Source organism: Pteropus medius, unplaced genomic scaffold (genome assembly GCF_902729225.1).
Source record: "Pteropus medius unplaced genomic scaffold, Ma_sr-lr_union100, whole genome shotgun sequence".
Classification (NCBI taxonomy): Eukaryota; Metazoa; Chordata; class Mammalia; order Chiroptera; family Pteropodidae; genus Pteropus; species Pteropus medius.
The window spans coordinates 421,196-439,283 of record NW_024346980.1 but is presented as its reverse complement, the minus strand read 5'-3'; the positions used below and the strand labels follow the sequence as shown (position 1 = coordinate 439,283).

General features: G+C 62.0%; 1 protein-coding gene across 1 annotated transcript; it reads right to left on the bottom strand.

Annotated features, from left to right (window-relative positions):
* Positions 1-8,202: 8,202 nt before the first annotated feature.
* On the bottom strand, positions 8,203-13,298 carry VWA1 (von Willebrand factor A domain containing 1). The gene is made up of 4 exons (XM_039876844.1): positions 13,144-13,298; positions 11,514-12,071; positions 9,657-9,935; positions 8,203-9,535 (listed from the first exon to the last, which is right to left on the bottom strand). The coding sequence occupies exons 1-4, from the start codon at positions 13,214-13,216 to the stop codon at positions 9,195-9,197; spliced, it is 1,251 nt and encodes a 416-aa protein (XP_039732778.1). The 5' UTR covers positions 13,217-13,298; the 3' UTR covers positions 8,203-9,194.
* Positions 13,299-18,088: the final 4,790 nt, after the last annotated feature.

Below are 18,088 nucleotides of genomic sequence, written 5' to 3'. Positions count from 1 at the left end.
GCAGGCGCGACGCACGCCCCTTCCTCCTGGCCAGCGGAAGCGCGTAAGGGCCGTGTCCCGCGCGCGGCCCTGGGATTGGCCTCGAGGGCCGTGACGTCATCGACGTCGGCGCCACAGTCGCGCAGGCTGGCTCTGGAGGCGGGCCTCCGGAGGGCGGGGCGAAGAGCCTTGTTACAAGGGCTGGTGAGGGACAAAATTGGTGGGCTGGGTGTGTGTGCGCCCGGGATAGGTCCGTTCCGCATAGCAACAGCGTATCCCGTTGCTGTGGGCGCCCGCGGAGTTCTGGACGTGGCGGCGGCTGAGACAGGTGCAGGGGGAGCAGAATGGGTTCCCGATGCGCGGTTCGGACCTACGGAGCGGCCGCGAGAGGATGAGCTCGGAGGAGGCGGCTGACCCGCGGGAGGAAAACCCCACCCGGGGCGCGCAGCGGGGCCTTGACACCCAGGGCCGAGGGCTCTTTCCGACTGCCGCCCACAGCGCGCCCGCTGGCCACGTGGCCCTGGCACAGAGCCAGCCGGGGGACCGCAGGAGTTTATAAACACCCCAAAGTCAACGAAACCTACGCGGGACAGGCGTGTCCAGCGACAGCAGGGCCGCCCGCCGGGCGGGCGCGGGGCGAGCTCGGCCCTGGCGCGGGAGGCTGCGGTCGGCGGGGCTGAGTATTAGCGCACGCAGTGGGCGCTTAGTAGGACGACAGAAGGGTAGATGCGCGTCCCAGGGCAGTCTCCCAACCGTCACTGGATGAAGCGCCGAACTGGAGAATTGGCCTTCGCGAGCCTCCTCTCGCTGTCTCAGCAAAGCACAGTGGCCCGTGGTTATGTGATCCTTTGTATCACTCAGAAGTGGCTCACAAGGGAAGGGACAGATTTCTGACCTCAGTATAGAAAGGCAGAGTAGGCTCCCCAGAGCCCCACAGAGAGCGCCCTAGCTGCAGGAGCGCTCCTTAGGGCCGAGGGCTCCTGGCTTCCGGTGAGTACTTCCCGTTAGGAAAGTCCAAGGGCCACGTGCCTGCTTCAGGAACAAAGGGCAGGCTGGACCCTCCTGGGACAGGGACATGAGGATGGACAGAGGCCAGCCTTGTTCTAGGACCCGAAGTTAGCAAAGTTCGATTTTGGGCCGACGTCCAAGTTGCCCCTTTGTTCTTGGATTATGGAACTGGTCGAGTTCCCGGAATTCTATGGAGTTTCCCCACTAGACGGAAAACAATTTTAAGCCTGAATAAAAATAGGAAAAAAACATTCAAAGATAATAGTATAATTTTTTTCACCAAAAACGAAGAGAAAAGCCAAATAGTTTTCTACCAGATGCCCCCCAGTGGCCATCATCATAGCGTCCATGTAAGAAACATCCAAACCTATGGGGAATTCCGAGGTTTTTTTGAACCAAAAAACAAATGGCTTGAGACAATGCTCTGGAGAATGGCAGTTTTGCCCCTTATTTTATACATTAGAATAAAAAGAGGAGACGTCAGGAAGGTTACATGAAATCCACTGGTGGTACGTTAAGGGGTGAGAGAAAGCAAAGCGAGGAAATCTCTGGGATTAGGTAAAAAGACATACTTCTACAGGGGTGGGTACAGGAGGATAGTTAGTAATTAACATTTACAACTCAGAGTTGGTACTGGGGAGGGACAGGATAGCAGTGAGGGGCTCTGTGGTTTCAGGCTCTCTGGTTGTGCCCTGAGGGGGTTTGGAAAAGATTACTCTGACATTTGAAAGATGAGTTATCTTAGATGCAAAAAGACAATAGACAGGCTCACTTAAGGTAAAGATTGACCTGCATCAACGAAGCTACTGCAGGCTTAAACTTTTTATGCTCAGACCACCCTGTGTGGTTACTTTCCGTCTCTGAGTTCGTAGCCTCAATGCAGGCCTCCCCTGAGCTTGTCAGCTTTAGTATGTGACCCCTTTTTCGTCCACAAAGGTTTTCATGGTCTAGCTGCAAAGCATACCTCCCGCAGCAGCCAGGCAGTACAAGAGGAAGCCGGCGAGATGTGAAGCTTGTCCACTCTCAGCTCAGCCAAGGCCCCTCTCTGGCGCCGCCCACAGGCCAGCATTGAGCAAGCTTGTGTACTTCTATAGAAAAAGGAATGAATCTGAGAATATAGCTCTGCATTTAAAAAGTCAGTTTCAAAAAAAAAAATCAGTGCCATTTAACTTGGTTTAAATTTAAAAACAAAGTGTCATAATAAGTACGTGTGATGCCAGTCGGGCGTAGACTTATCACGGTGCTCACTTTGAAAGTGACATAGGTATCTGCTGTGTCATACATCTGAAATTAATATAATATTGTATGTCAACTGTAATTGAAAAAAACATAGTATTGATTGCTGTCTCAGGATTTCAATAACCGCTGCCCCTTTGCCAGGGGACAGGTGGCATGGCCTCCAGCCGTATGGCTCCACACTTTCTCACTTGATGGCCTTTGCCAAACGTCCTGTCCACTTTTGTTTGTCACTTAAAATATTAGAATGGAAGCCACTGGGAAGGACACACACCTTTTCTACAGACACTAAGTTAATAAAGGGGATTATGATGGCACTTTCTACCTGATGAGTTTGACTGACAGGTGTGGGGCTCACCTCTGCTCAGCTAAGCCGTTTTGCTCACGGGATTCTCCGGACACCCCTGCCCCACAGCACGGCTTTTGTCTCTGAGGGAGCCCTCCAGCGCTGAAGACCGGGAGGAGAGACTGCACAACTTAAATACGCAGGAAGACAGCTCAGCCGCCTGCTTGACCTTGAGTCCAGAGAGGGGGACACAGCTGGGGCAGAGCAGGCCCCGCCCGGCCCCAGTGCATAGCAGTCTGCCTCTAGAGCCAGGCCGCAGGCCGGTTTCCGAGTCTCCCGCACCTGGCTGGAACTCTGCGGAGCCGCACAGCACACCGGAGCTGTGGCCTTCCACTCCAGCCCACGGTCCGCTGCAGCGACCCAGCCGCTCAGCGGACTTCGTGCCTCCCGTGGACAGCATCTGTGCAGAAGCCTGTCTGCTTCCACGTGGAGCCCCTCGCGTGATGGGCACGAGGCCGCTGCTCTCTGCCCCGCCCCACGTCGCTCTTCGGTCCGGCTCTCCCGGGATGGCACGGCCCTCAGGAGCACGGGGCCCCGCTCATTCCCGTTCTTTCTCGCGAGATTCCAAAAGAACCTGCTGGTTCCAGTCTCTCTCACAGGCGCCCCAGCCCACGTGTACCCTATGCCCTCCCCCACCGGGCAAGCCCCAGCCTGGCTCTCCTGGGCCTGAGCCCCCTGAGAGGGGCCCACCAAAGCAGGGCTCCCAGCCCACCTTGTCTGCACCTGCCCAGCGCCAGTGGTTCTCCAGGCACCTGGCATCCAGCGAGACGTGCCGCACACCATCGGTAGACATGGCAGAGCGATAGAAACGGAACGCCTGCTGTCACCTGTTCAAGTCACCTCTCCCGCAATACCTCGGCTGTCCCGAGTCCACCCAATGCCACCACCCAGGCAAGTGGCAGTGCTCTTCAGACAACAGCCAGCCTCTTGGTGATCTCCTTCGTTATCCCTTCTGCATTTCTACTGTTAAGAGACTCAGGCCATGAAACGTCTGTACTTCTCCATCTCCTAAACCCAACCCAAATGGCATCGAGACATCTAGTGACAAAGAAGAAAACACACGTTCATCGAATCTGCTGACAAAATTTTGAGAACCCCAAATTGAGAACCAGCATACCCAGCAGGTCCCCAGGTGCCGTGTGAAGGGGCACGACCTCTGTTTCCTACCTGAGTGCGGTACATCGCTTGTGCAGTGTATATTGTGTTTGTGCAGGGTTGGACCAGATGGTGACACCAGTGTTAAATCTGCCAGAGTTTCACATACAAGATGAGACACACATCCAGAATTAGTTAAAAAATGATTTCCTTCAAAGTGGCCTAAGAAGGATGGCTACGCCCGGAACTCTACCTCGAAAATGAATAGATTTTATCTAGCGATAAAGGGTGGGATCTGGAACAGAGATTCCGGCTTCATGGGGCTCATCGACGCTCCGAGGCCATTCAGCGGGCTCTCTCCGTGCACATCGAAAGGGTTCCCAGCGTTGCCTCTGTATCGCTGACGTCCTCCAGATAAAGTTTCACATCCTTAAGCTGCCACTGTTCTCCTGGGAACTGAAGTCTTTCCTGAGGCTTCCGATTTGACACTGCATCTGACTTTTCGCACAGTGGTTGCCATGTGCCAGGGAATTCACCCCAAATCCGAGAATAACGAGTCAAGTTTGCTCATATACTTACCACCTTTTCCTGTTCAGCAAGAGCCCCAGAGTCAGTCAGCTAAACTGCCTCCCAAGAGTAGAAGCACACTGACCTCAGCTCATTTCAAAATGATTTTTACTTCTGCATGTGTCAAATACTTCTCTTTACAGTTTAAAAAACAATCTATATCGAAGGTAAAATGGACAAATCTTAAGATTGAAAAGGCAAATATGTGAAGGAGCCAAAACTGTGAATCAAGTATTTGGGAAGTCTGGAAACTAATGGGCATTAAATTCAGAAAAAAACTTTTATACTCCTTCCGTACATATGCTTTTCAAAAGCCCTATGAATCAGAATAGCCACATTTGGGACACTTTCTGTTATCTGTCGATAATTTTAGAATCTGAGCCCGGTCTGAAGTGGGCATGATTCCGGAAAGTAAATCTTTCCACAACCGCCTCAATGCACAGAAAGCTTTTGACAAATAGACACTCTCTAAAGTTTTTGCTGGCGGCGTCGCACACGGATGCTGAGGCGTCCCGGCATCTCATGGCCAGAGCAGTCTCCACAGACCAAAGCCCTTTACTCCCGCGTTTGGAAACTAGCATACCTAGCAGGTCCCCAGGTGCCGTGTGAAGGGACATGGCCTCTGTTTTCTACCTGAGTGCCGTACATTGCTTGTGCGGTGTATATTGTGTTTGTGTATTTATACTTCGATTCACAGTCACTTCTCATGCTATGGAATGGATTTGCATTGAACACAAACTGTACATAAAAAGAAATGGCTGGAAGAGAAAAAAACCGCGGGTTCCCAGGTCTCCACCGGCCCCAGCAGCCCCGCCCCCACCCTCCGACCGCTGCTGGACGCCCAGCACCAGATGGGGTCTTAGGACCTAGCCCAGACCTTGCAGCCCCTCCAGCCTTGTCTGCCAGAGGGTCCGAGTCTAGGTAACCGGATGCCTCCTTAGAGGCCCCAGCCAAGTCCTCTCCTACACAGAGGCTCCGCCCACCTGCCAGCAGTGAGAGAGCAGGAGGTCAGCACAGGCCACTCCCCGGAGCTCTCAGGGTGGGACCCCCAGCACAGGCACTCTGTTGCCCGCCCCGCCCCACCTACGACTGCCCGGTCCTTCACAGGGCTGAAATAGGAACTCTGCCTCTCCAGAAGAGCAGGCCAGCTGCCCAGTCCAGAAAACCTTAGAAGCCAGTCGCTCAAACCCTGCGGCCACCTAGGGAGCCCTGGTGTCCTCCGGGGGTGCTCTCAGTGGACGCCTGTGGGAGCCGCCAGGCCAGGCTAGAACATTTCCGCATCCAGCAGGGGCCAGCCCAGGAGCAGGAGCTGGCAGGGGCTGGCCAGGGCTCCGGCCCCGTGGACCGCTGAGGAGCTCCTGGCTCACCCTGTCCCCTGGCAGCGCTGTGCATGCCAGGTGTGGCTCTAGAGCCAGGGAGCCGTGGCCTCCGCTCTGTGGACGCTGTGGTCAGGGGTGCGGGCAAGCTGCTGGCCGCCCACTGCTGTCCCTGTGCTTATCTCCACCCCTGAGGGGACAGCCTTTTCTTCCAACAAAGCTCCTCTACCTGTGGCTAAGACGCCATCATTTGTTTATCACGGTGAGTTCACCCACATTTCTGGAACGTGGGCAATTAGAGGCAGGTGTTTTAATGAGAACACACCAGTGAAGGGGGTTACCCGCTCCCATCCCACTCCTGCCCAGGAATGGCAGTGAGGTCAGGAGCCCCTTGCCTGGGGCTGGCATTCGGAAGCGACCCCCACCCCTCCTCTGTTGCTGGGCTGGGGCCCAATGGGCAGGGTCCCCCTGTGCCCAGACCTCACCACACTCACTTTCGGGAGAACACACGACCTCTACTGGCATTTGTGTTCGTGTTAATGGATGCTGGGAGAAAATTTTTTATCCCACAGCAAAAGCAGCAGACGTGCAGCTGTTGCACTTGAGTTTCCATTTTCCTAAACTGTCCCCGCTCCCCAGCAGGAGGCTGTGAGGACGGGTGTGTCCCTCGCTTAGGGCTATCGCCATGGAAACAGCTCCTGCTGGCCAGAGTCCTGAGCTGGCTGCACCACCCACTGGCAGACACCCCACTTCCCAGAGACCTTGGGCTCCAGACTCCAGCCGCCATCCCGCCCCTGCAGACAGCTCTTGTCCACGAGCTTGTGAAGGTGGGGAGCCCAGCCCCCAGCCCTGCGGGGTCCCAGGGAGGCCGAGTGAACCTGAGGCCTTGGTGAACGCCTGGATTCCTCCTCAGATCAGGGCGGGCAGCACAACTTGCAGAGAAGTGACAGCAGCTTCCCACGGGCAGCCCCCCACGCTGCTGGAGCCGCCTCCTGGGGGTTCCTCCCAGTGGCCGAGACCCTGCCAGCTCCACCCACGCCTGCCTGCTGCATGCACCGCGACCTCCTAGAGCAGAAGCAAGGCCGACACAGCCCTGTCCGGTTGTCAGGGACTGTGGGGCAGCCCCAGGCTGCCTGCTGAGTGTCAGTGGGCGTCAGTCCTGACGAGCATCCCTCAGGGCCCCAACCCAGAGGGGACAGTGGCGTGTCAGGGCAGGGCGAATGGACCAAAGCAGAACAGATTTCTCGAGACGGTTCCCAGAGGTGGCCCAGGCTCTGGCCTCCTGTTCGGCACCCGCGGGGGCGGGGCGGGGGCAGGGAGCCTCTTGCAGGTGGCGCGTCTTCATCAGCTTTTCCCTCTGGGGGTTAGGCGAGTTTAGAGGGAGGGGTCCGTCACTCAGATTGTCTGGACTGTGTGGCTGAGCTGCTAGGGCAGGCGGGAGCTCAGTATGGAAGGGGTCAGTATGGGGGACTAGCCTGCAGGGCGGGAAATCTGCCCCTCGGGGGCAGGTCCAGCCCAGGTCCAGGCCGAGAGAGGCCTCCCCTCACTGGTCGGTGCGGCCTGGGGCCCCGCTGTTCATACTCTCAGCCTCAGGACAGAGCAGCTGCTCGGGTCATGGGAGTCTCTGCCCCTCAGCTGCCTGCTGACCACAAGGCAGGATACACAGGAACCTGCGGCACCCCCTGGCCAGTCCCAGCGATGGGTTGGGGGAGCCTGGAGGAGAAACCCAACACCCAGCTAGCAGTGGGTCCCCCAACCAAGTCTGGCTTGGCCAGGCACTGCCATTTGCCCCCGGGACCCCGGACCCAGCACCCAAGCCCGTTCCGCACTCTGTTCACTCTACTCACACAGGCAGTGCGGGGGCCTTGGTCTCTCAGGCCATCATCGCACACGCAAAGCCTGCGCTGGCACACGGCAGGCCCCACAAACACCAAGGACATGGCATGGGCACATGATGCTGGAGCCTGGAGACACGCACACACGACACAGACATATGCACACACAGACACGCATGCACACACAACCGACATGCAGACACACATGCACATACAACACACCAGGCCATGCACCTGATAGACACATGCACACACAGACACACACGCCATGGCACACACACGGCCTGAACCCGGCCGTTACAGCCTGTGAACATGTGCACATGACACACCACATGCACCACGACAGACACATGGACACACACAACACGCAGGCCCACATGCACGCACACCTGAACACACACAACAAAGATGCACAGAGACACGCATGCGCACACAGCAGACACATGCAGACACAGACGTACACAACACAGACACACACACAGCCAGGCCTCAGTGGTGGACGGAGAACACTGGGTCTGGGAAAGCGAAGGGCGGCTGAGGACATCGCTTTGCCAGCAGAGGGCGTCCTAGGCTGCGGTGGGTGCAGCCACGCAGAGCCGGGCCTTTGTCCCCCGCGATCCGACCGCCCCATCCACAGCACGGAATCCGGCCCACAGACACCTGCCAGGGCCCTCTGAAGAGGCGCGGCACAGGGAGGGGGGCACAGGAGGCGCCCCTCCTCTTCCCCAGCATGGCAGGCCCACCACGGGTCCCCCACCCGGGCCCTCTCCGGGGGCTGGGCTCTGACAAGTCAGAAAGCATGGCAAGGACACTGCGCAGCTCGGTTCACGGCTGGTTTACTTTATTTTAAAGTGCGGGACGTTAGTAGGGAGAGGCAGAGGGGGACGCGCCTGGTGGCTGAGGGACAGCCGTGCTGCCTGCCCCTGGGACTCGGCTGGTGGTTCCAGGATAGTAAGTTGTGACAGGAGGGGACGAGAAGATGCAGAGAATCACTGGGGTGAACCGACCCAGGGGAACCCTGCTTATCCCCACCCCCGGCATGGAAGCCTCCACCCAGAAGCAAGGGGAGGCCCCCTGCCAGTGTGTCTCCAGGGTCAGGAGTGCCAGGCTCTGGTCCTCCCAAAAGATGTCTGTAGTGGGCCCAGCAGGGTCCTGGGCAGGGAGGCAGGGCCATTGTCCCTGGGCAGCCCCTGCCCCTGCACCAGCCGAGCATCCTGTGAAGACCCCTTCCTCTCACCAGCCACAGACCACACCGTCAACCTCCTGGCCCTCTGCCACACCCTTTCTCCTCAGGAACCCTTGGGACCCAGCTGGAGTCAGCTCCTCCCCTTGCCCTGTCCACCATCTGTCAACATCCAGGACCTGAGTGGCCAGCTGGACCAAGCTCCCTCAGACAATGTCGCCTCTCGCCACCAGAGGGACGGGCCCTTCACACAAGTGGGAGGTCCGGCCGGCCGGCCGCCCTCTGGTCCTGGGCCGGGGCCAATCCTGGGTCCGATGTTCTCACCCCGCCCCCAGGCTCCCCATCCATCTCCCCCTTAAGTCCTGCCCAAAGGACACCACCGAATGACCGCTGCGGGCCGGGCACGGGAGGGGGTCGCGATGGCAAGCGCTGCTGCCAGAGCCGCAGTTGGAGGGTCCTGGACGGCAGGCGACGGAGCAAGGAGCCGACTGGGGGGGTCACGCGGAGTCACCGCGGAGCAAAGGCCCAGCCCGCACCCCCGACCCCCAGGACGAGACCCTGTTTTCGGCTGCGGGCGCCTCTCCCGCCGGGTTCGGGAGAAGGGGCCCTCGAGTGGCAAGGGCGGCCAGTCATGGGCCCCGGCCCCCCGCCCCGGGCGGCGGCGGGGGGCGCGGGACGCGGCTGCGCTCGCTCTCCGGCGTGCAGGCTTTGGCCGACAGCGCCCTCTCGCGGCCGGAGAGGAAGGCCGCCGTCACGGTCACCAGGTAGGCGGTGCCGGGCGCCAGGCCCTGCAGCGTGGTGCTGTTGCGGCCCGCGGGCACCTCCACGCGCTGCGCCGCGCCGCCACGCAGCGGCCCGAACTGCACGTGGTAGCCGAGCGCGGCGGCCGGGCCCAGCGCCGGGGCCCAGCTCACGCGCAGGCTGCGCGGCCTGGCGTGCGAGATGACGATGCGCTCCGGCCCGGCCTCCTCTGCAGGGGAAGCGCCCGTGAGTGGGTGGGGGCCGCGCCTGGCCGCTCCCTCCGCGCCCCCGCGTCCCCCTGCGCCCCTCTCGGCCTGGCCCAACCCCGCGCCCCCCGTGCCCAGCCTCACCCGGCAGCGTGCGCACCCGCAGGTGCTGCGGCTTCACGAGGCGCACGTTGGACTCCGGCACCAGCGCCACGTCGTAGTCCGTGTCGGGGTCTAGGCCTGCCCAGGCCCAGCCCGTGGCGTTCCCCGGCAGCTGCTGGCGTCGCGCGGTCCTTGGCTCGGAGCTGGGTGCGAGCTCCAACACATAGTAGCCCGAGTCAGCCGTCAGCAGGGGTGGCCAGGCCAGGCGGAAGCCACTGGACGTGACCTCAGAGGCACGGAGCTGCTGTGGCCGCATGGCATCTGCAGGTGGCGCAGGAGATCAGGGAACCAAGGTCGCCTGCCTCCTCACGCCCAGGCCTGGGTCCCTGACTGCTGACTCAGGGAGGACCCTGAGAGCAGAGGCAGGGGTAGGGTCCACCCACCAGGGAGATGCAAGGAACAAGAGCGCCGGGAGCCAGGCCAGCCTCAGCTACGCCCAGCAGATGCTAATATGCAGAAGAATTATGGGGCTGGGGGAAGGACAGGCGTGCAGCACCCCCATTTCTGGCCCCATCAGGAGCTTCCCTGAGGAGCCTGCCTCAGCCCCAAACCCAGACCAGTGGGAAGCTACCTCAGCCATCTCCCACCCAGTCCTAGACCAGGTCCCCTCAAAGGTGGCAGGGCCCAAGGTGGTGTCTGAGAACAGAGCGCCAGCCCCCAACTCAGCCCAAGTGGCCAGCACAGGGTCTGGGGGCAGCTTAGCTCTGGAGAGTCAAGGCGAAGGCCTGCTACCAGTGCAGCCAGGACATGCCCTGAGGGGCAGCGAGACATGCCAACTCCAGGAGCAGCTGGACCTGGGGCTGGGGATGCTGCCTGCCTCATGTCTGCAGGAGAGTGTGACCCCTCCCAAAGTGGAACCCCAAAACATGCACTACTCCTGAGCCATCTGAGTGACCATGCAGAGAGGTATGGCTGATACATGTCTGGCACGGTTAAGCCGGTCCCATCTTGATGCTTTCTCCTGTAATGCTGGGTGTCCCAATGGCCGGCCCTGCCAGCACTCACTCTCCTGCCTGCCGCCCACACTCACTCCCACTCCCAGTCCCAGGAGCCCCCCGCCCGGACTTGACTGCTCCGCAGCCTCCGGTTTCCCTGTCCAAGTGCTTGCTTCTCTCCTGCTATCCCTCGCAGGCTCAGCTACAGTGGTTGACCTGGGGTAACCGGGGGCCAGGCATCCCTGGAGGAAGTCTTTGGAGCACTAGGGGACCCTCTACCTCTCGACAGCCCACAGAGCAACCCCTTCCGGTTTCGGGGAGATGATTCACCCACAGGCATAGCCTATGGGGTGACTGGGTCAGGGGTCCAGAAGAAAGTCTAGGGGGTTTGCAGCAGGCCTTCCCTGGTCCAGCCTCCTCTCCAGCAATCCCCACAACGGCCTGCAGTGCAGACCCGCTCAAAGCCGTGTAACTGTCCTCCCCCTGCTTTATGGGGGGCCGGCTGGCCCCTCCTGACCTGGCCCCCTCTCCAAGCACGGCGGGCCCTGGCACGTGGACAGAAGCACATGCTGCCCATCCACAGAGTCCTCGGGCTTGGAACCTCTTTCCTCTTCCTCTCCACGGAGCCACATCCCCCCGGTGTAGCCTCCGTCCCTCCTCCGTGGGGCCTCCAGCCCGGCAGCAGAGAGACCCCCCCAGAGTTGTTTACACAGGCCTGCCCCTGTGTCCCTCCACAGCCCAGCTGGTGGGGCACGCAGTGGTCACCTCCCTGAGGAAGCCCTGGAGAGCAGCACAGTCCCTCACCCCTGGCCCCTGCTCCAGACACACGAGGTCCTCCCAGTCTCACTCCAGCTCTCTTCCTGGACCTTTGCTGGGGTCCCCCAGACTCTGTCATCCCACCTACCGACAATGGAGGCGCTCAGCTCCTGAGTGATGATGTGTAGGTCGTCCACATCCACGAAATGCAGGTGCTTCTCAGCAGGGGCCGAGGCGGCGGCGGACAGCTCCAGGAGGTTGCCGCGGCCCGTGCTGACGATGAAGACGGTGACACCCAGGTCCTTCAATTCCTGCATTGGGGGCCCCACGGGGTCGCTGGAGCCGCCATCTGTCACCCACAACAGTACCTTGGGCACCCCCGGCCGGGCACCTGCTGCTTCAGCAAACAGCTGTTCCTTGGCATATGCCAGCGCCAGGCCAGTGTTGGTGTCGCCCATGAGCTGGGCTGCTGCACGTATGGCGTCCTGGACAGCTGCACCTGAGCTGTGCTGGCTGAAGGGGAACTCGGCGTGTGGCCGGCTGCTGACGTGCACCAGGCTGGCACTCAGGGCCCCGGGGCCCAGGGGCAGTTGTGCTACCAGTTGCCCCAAAAACTCCCGAACTCGGGAGAACTCATAGTGAGACACGCTGGCCGAGCTGTCCAACAGAAACAGCAGGTCCCCCTGAGGGGCTGACGCTGGGGGACCTGGGGGAGACGGGGAGGGTTCAGCCCCAGGTAGTGGCCGCCAGACAGCCCCACACCTGGGGCGGAACCTCCAGGGCCTGAGCTTTTCCTGAGCTGGACAGTAGGCCCTGAAAGCCTGCTCAGTCCCACCCCTAAGGTCCTGGGGGGCAGAGGGGTCCTGAGCCCACGAGAGGCCCATACTCTCAGTGGGTCCCAGCTCTGCACGCCGGCCATTTACCGGGGTGCTCCCTGGGCTCACCTCCCAGCTGTGAAGGAGAGCTAGCTACCCCCAGGAGTCCCCACGCTCTCTCCTCAGCAGCTGGCCCACAGGGCTGGGCCAAGGGTCCTGACCCGTCCGCAGGAGTGACAGGTGGATCCACTGGGCTGGGGGGGCTGCTCCCCCAGCCTGGACTTCAGCCACAGAGCCCAGCTTCTAGGTAAGGCGACAGGTGGGCCATGGGGGAGGGGGTGCAAAGCAGCTGGGAGGAAGGCGCGGGGTGGGCGGGTGGGGGAGACAGCACTGCGGCCCCTCCCACAGCCCAGATGGCCAGGCTGGAGTCTTAACCCCACTTGTGGTGATGTCATCCCTGCCCTGGCCCCGTCCACTGCTCCATCTGGACTCAGGAAGCAAGTTACCTGATGCAGCAGACTGAGGGTCCCACCACCGCCTCCCGGGCCTCCCCCTTCCTGACCGGTACCCCTGAGAGCCGGGAAGGATCGGCTCCTGCACCCCTGGGCCATGCACTGGGGCATCTCAATTCTGGTCTGGGCCTTGCGGCCTCGGTTTTCTCCAATCCAGTGGGGCGACTCCAACCTTCCTGTCACCCCTCTTCTAAGGGTTATTCCAAGGAGAAGGAAACTGAGGTAGGGGCCGCCTTCCAGACAAACACCTCCCCCTCCCGTCCAGGCCCCACGATGAGGCAGAGACGACGGGGCAGACGGCTGCCCCCACGTCCCTGCGCTTGGCCGAGCCGCCTGGGGCACCTGGGCCCACCCGCCCACCCGCGGCCGCGGGAGAGGAGCGACGGCCGCGCGCGGGCAGCGGGGGCTGCAGGGGGAGCCGGAGCCCGGCCCCGCCGAGCGCCGCACTCACCACGCTCTGCGCCGCTCCTCGCCAGCGCCAGCCGCAGGCTCAGGGCCAGGCCCAGCGCCGTCCAGGGCAGCATCGCGCGCGACGGGACGGGGGGCGCTCGGTCTCCGCTGGCCGCTCGCTCCTCCTGGGCGGCAACTCCGGCCTGCGCACCGGCCGGACCAGGGCCCCGCCCCCTGGAAACCCCGCCCGTCGAGGCCCCGCCCCACGTGAGGCCCCGCCCCGGTTTGCGCACTGAGCCGCGTGCCCAGATGCAGACTCCGGAGGCGAGGGGGCGGCGGGGGGGGGAGCGCGTGGAGGCACCCGGACGCGCAGCAACACACAGTGCTCATCGAGATGCGAAAGCGACACACACTCGTAGCCGTGTATGCACAGAGACACCGCAGTCTCCCCATCCGGCCGTGAGGCTGCATGGTGTGCCCTGCCCCCTGTCCCCTGCCCCCGACATGCTCGGACACGGAGCCACCAAGCCGGTCATCCCCAAGTCCACCGCCCATGTCTCCGCTGGATTGGGAGTCCCTGAGGCCCGGCCCAAGAGGACCCAGTGGGTGTGAGAGGGTGGGGGCGACATAAGAACAACGAACCACCAACTAGGCCCTGGCCCTGGCCTCAACCACAGGGCTTGGGGAGGGGGAAGTGTCCGGGGGCTGGGACCTGTGTCCCCAAGGACTGACCGACAGGGATTGGAGGGGCTGAACTTAGAAAGGACGCAAGGCATTGGACGTAGGACAGAAGCCTGAGACATTTGAAGCGGGGGCTTCTTGGGAAACAAAAAACTCCCACCCCACCTAACTTCCTGGAGGAAGAGGCATGGGAGCTGGGGATGGCCCGTTCAGGCCCTGTCCAGGGCGACCATGGTAGGCCTATTGCTGTCTCCATATACCCAGCTCAAGGGGCCCAGGCCTGGGCTGAGGTCAAACAGTAGGACTGCGGACAGACCCCCTGCAACTCCCTTGAGCCCCCTCTAGAGGGGCCTCACTGCTGGGTCCTGTGTCCTGGGACCTGAGGCAGCTGGAATGCAGGGGGCATCCCAAGGGGCAGATTTCCTGCCCTTAGGTGGGGCGGGGCAGTGTCCCCCGGGTGGGAGCTGAGGTCCAGGAGAGCCTCGCCCCTCACTCCTAAGACACTTTCCTGTGGGGTACCACTGCCCTCTCCAGCCACTCCTCTCTGTGCAGCTCGGGGGGCATCTCCACCGGGATGTCCCCTCCCTCGCCACCCTCCCCAGAGGATGCTCTCGGAGGAGGACGGATGGGACTCAGTGGTGTTCCTTCCTCCCTTTCTGGCAGGTGAGATGCCGACCGGCTGGGCGGCCGTGAGGCAGGCCGAGCTCCACTTTGCCTAAAAAAGGAAGCGGCTCAGCTGAGCCTGAGGAGCCGAAGCAGGAACCAGCGGAGAGCCGTGTCCCCGCCGCCCCGCCCCTCCCCGGGAATCTTGGCAGTGGCTGCGCTGGCTCCGTTCCACCGACCTCAGGCTGTGGCAGGGACCGGGACCTGCCTGGCGCTTCCGCCTGAGCCCTGTGGGGGGAGCAGGAGGCTTGGACCCCAAGCCCAGGGTGTATGCCCAGAGAGACCCCGCTTGGCCCCCAACCCCCCAGCAAGAAAGGTGCACCAAGGCGGCCAAGGAGATGGGGCTGCGAGGGGAGACCACCCTCAGGCAGCCACAGCCCCGGCCCGGGGCGGCCCACCGCGGACACACGTGCGAACACCTCTGGGTTCACCCTCCGTCCCTCTAGGCACCCACGGCCCGTGGCAGGAGCTGGGCCATGGCGGGTCCCCCACGACAAGGCAGCGGCTTCCCTGCTTGTACCCCACTCCTGTCTGCAGGCGGGCCCACAGTCACACCAAGGCCTGTGCTGCTGGGTTGACGGGGAACTTTCCGTCCCTTCTGGAAAAACTGAGTGGGTCTTCTTGGCTGTGACGCAGGCCCTCAAGGAAGCAGCCGCCCTCAGCGCCCCAGCCTCTCCGTCACAGAGAGAAGGGACAGGATGGGGCCCAGTCTCTGTTGTCAGCTGGAGCCTCTACCCAGCCTGGCCCGAGTTCCGCCAGCTGCCCTGGCCAGGGGTTCCTGCTCAGCTCTGCCCTGCCACCTCTGCTGCTCACGCCAGGCTGTCACCTACCCCGGCCCGAGGCACCCTGCCTCCCGAGATGCTGCTCCTGCCCACCACCCTGCTGTCAGCACCTCCTGTGTCCTTCGCCACCCTCGGGGAAGACATGGCAGACCGAGTCCCCAGGGTGTGGGGTCAGGGCCAGGCCTGTGCTCCAGGCAGACGCCAGAGGAAGCACAAGCATAATGGCCCGGAAAGCTCCCCTCTGAAGGGGAACAGACAGAGAAGGACAGAGCAAGCCCTGGCCCCCAGGCTTCACCCTTCCCCACTCCCCGCTGGCCCAGCCCGGTCCTGGCGTCCTGGGGACCAGGAGGAAGGAGCAGTCTGGCCCTGCCCCCCACGGCCTTGGCCCAGTTGGGAGTCCCCTGCACATCACTTCCCAGAGTTGGCCCACTCCGCCTGCCTGTCCAGGGGCAGGTGGAGGGGGTTCCCGGAAACCCAGGGGCACTGCTCTCTGCAGGCGCCACCCTGCCCCCACCGCGCCTCGCACTCTCCCTCCCCCGCACACTCCAGGCCTCTGAAGAGAATAAGGGCCTTTTGTCCCCAGCTCACTGTGGTCATGTTGACCGCAGGGAAAAGGGCAGCTCCTGGGCCTCCCACCTCACCCCTGACCCCAGCCTCCGGCACTTCGCGGGGCCTAAAGGGCAGATGGGCTGGGCCCCGCCTCTGGCCAGGGGATTCCCTGTGCTGCTGATTCTCACATTGCTGGCATCTCAACATGTACCTGCGCAGACATTGTGGGGAGGGACAGAAACAGGGAAGGGGGTGGCTGCCTGCCGCAGGCCTGGGGCAGGGGTGTGGGGCAAGCCAAGGCCCCCTACTCCGCCCCACAACGGTAAGTGGGACAGAGGGAGGGGGCAGCTGAGAGCAACAGGGCCCAGAGGCCCCGTCCACCGCCCACCCAGCTGCCCCACCCACACATTCTTCTAGACTCAACCTGCCTGTTTGTGGTCAGGGACTTGCCAGGGCCTGAGGACTGGTCCCGGGGGAGGGTCTGCAGGTCCTTGTGTCTACTCCCCAGGGGCCCAGGCCTGCACCCTGTGGCCCCAGAGCTGACCCTTACCCAGTTGCCCTGCCAGGGTGGCAAGGAAGACAGCTTTGGGGTGGGCAGCCTGGGCATTGGGTGGCTACCACCTTGTCTGCATTCATTCATCATCCCTGTGCTGGGCCTGGCCACATGCTCCATTCTGTAGTGGGGACACACAGTCACTGGGCAGAGCCCCTGTCCTCCCAGCTCTGCTAGGTGAGAAGGGGGACGCGTATTGGTGTGCTTGCAAAGGTGCTTGTCTACTTATTTTCCCCACGGAGGGCAGGGGCCGCGTCAGGCCAGGGGGCAGGAGATACGGGAAGTGCTAAGCCCCTGGGGTGGAGGCAGGCCGCCCTTGCCAGAGCAGTCAGGAGGCCTGAGGGGCAGAAAGGGTGGGTGGGCACTGGCTGTAGGGCCTCCATGGGGTAGGCAAGGGGAAGAGTGGGGGCCGATGCTGGGCCTCCAAGGACATGCCTGGTAGCCACGGTCAGAGGTGGAGCCTGCTATGCAGGGCCGGGAGGCGAGAGAAAGTTCCTGGGAAAGCTTCTGGGTTTTCAGCCTGTGCAAGGACTGACACTGGCGTCCTCCCGAGGTGGGACGCCACGCTTTGGTGCCCTCTGCTGGGACCTTCTGTCACAGGGAGGTGACCGTAGCACCCCACCCCAGCCCCAGTCAGGGTCCAGACAGGCTTGCATGGGGAAAGAGAGAGCAAGGATGGACAGACCTGTGTCGAAAGCTTGGTGGCTACTCCCCAGAGGTAGAAGTGGGACCAAGGGGTGTAGGGGCTTTGGACCTCAGAGCCAGCACCAGGTTCTGCCTGTTTGCTACCCAACCTACCCACCCCAGCTCAGTTCCTGCCCAGCGCCCTTGCCTGGCCTACACGCCTGGGTGGGCCCACGCTCCAGGGATGGAACTGACCAAGTCCCCCGATTCCTCCTAGCTGCTCACCGCTGTCTGAGGGCGTGCCTGCAGATGCTTGAGCTCCCTGGAAACACTTTGTGAATGAATAAATGACCTTGGGCAGGTCAGGGAACCTGGCAGAGTCTCCACGCTTGTGGAGTTGGGACAAGGCCCCACCCAAGGCTTGAGGGGAGACAGACAGGAAAGATGCACGCACAAGCCCAAACACGCACACGATGCACAAACACGCACACATGCACTCATGTGCACACACAGGTGCATGGAAGCCCCCCAGAGCACATGGACGCACCTGCACACACACACACACACAATGCACAAACGTGCAGAGACACGTGCACTCACAGGTGTGTGAAGGCCGCTACAGGTGGCACAGTCTTACAGGGCAGGGGCCTGGGCACCTGGGTGCTCCGAGGGGAGGCCTCTGCCTGGCTGACCCAGTAGTCCAGCGCCTGTTTCCTGAGGAGTCTGGGCCCCTGGATGGGCGGAAGGGGCAAGGCCAGCACTCCGAGGTCCTTAGGGTGTGGCAAGTGGGCCATTCCAGGCTGGGGTTGAGGGGGCTCTTGGGGAGGGAAGCATCAGGTTGGGGCCTGTGCCTGGGGGGTTAAGGCCCAGGAAGAGGGGCTTCCGTCGTGGGCTCCATGCTGGGTAAAGGTTTAGGGGCAGAGGTTTGTGGGATCCAGCCCAGGGAGGAGGATAGAAATGGGAAAGTTTGTCTGAATGACAGGCCTTGAGGACGGAGAGCCTGTGGCTGAAGGGCCAGGGCCCTGCCTCCACCTTGCCCAGGCCTCCTCCCCCTTACCAGGAGCCTGTCCAAAAGGAAGACCACCTAGGACACAAAAGACCAAGGCCCTCCTTCTCCCCCAGCCCCCAGCCCGCAGCATGCAGACCCCTAGGCC

Coding starts and splice junctions, on each gene's coding strand:
- VWA1 (XM_039876844.1), bottom strand. CDS start 13,216: ATGCTGCCCTGGACGGCGCTGGGCCTGGCCCTGAGCCTGCGGCTGGCG. Junction 9,936..11,513: donor GCTGAGCGCCTCCATTGTCG/GTAGGTGGGATG, acceptor CGCCACCTGCAG/ATGCCATGCGGCCACAGCAG. Junction 9,536..9,656: donor GCGGGTGCGCACGCTGCCGG/GTGAGGCTGGGC, acceptor CTTCCCCTGCAG/AGGAGGCCGGGCCGGAGCGC.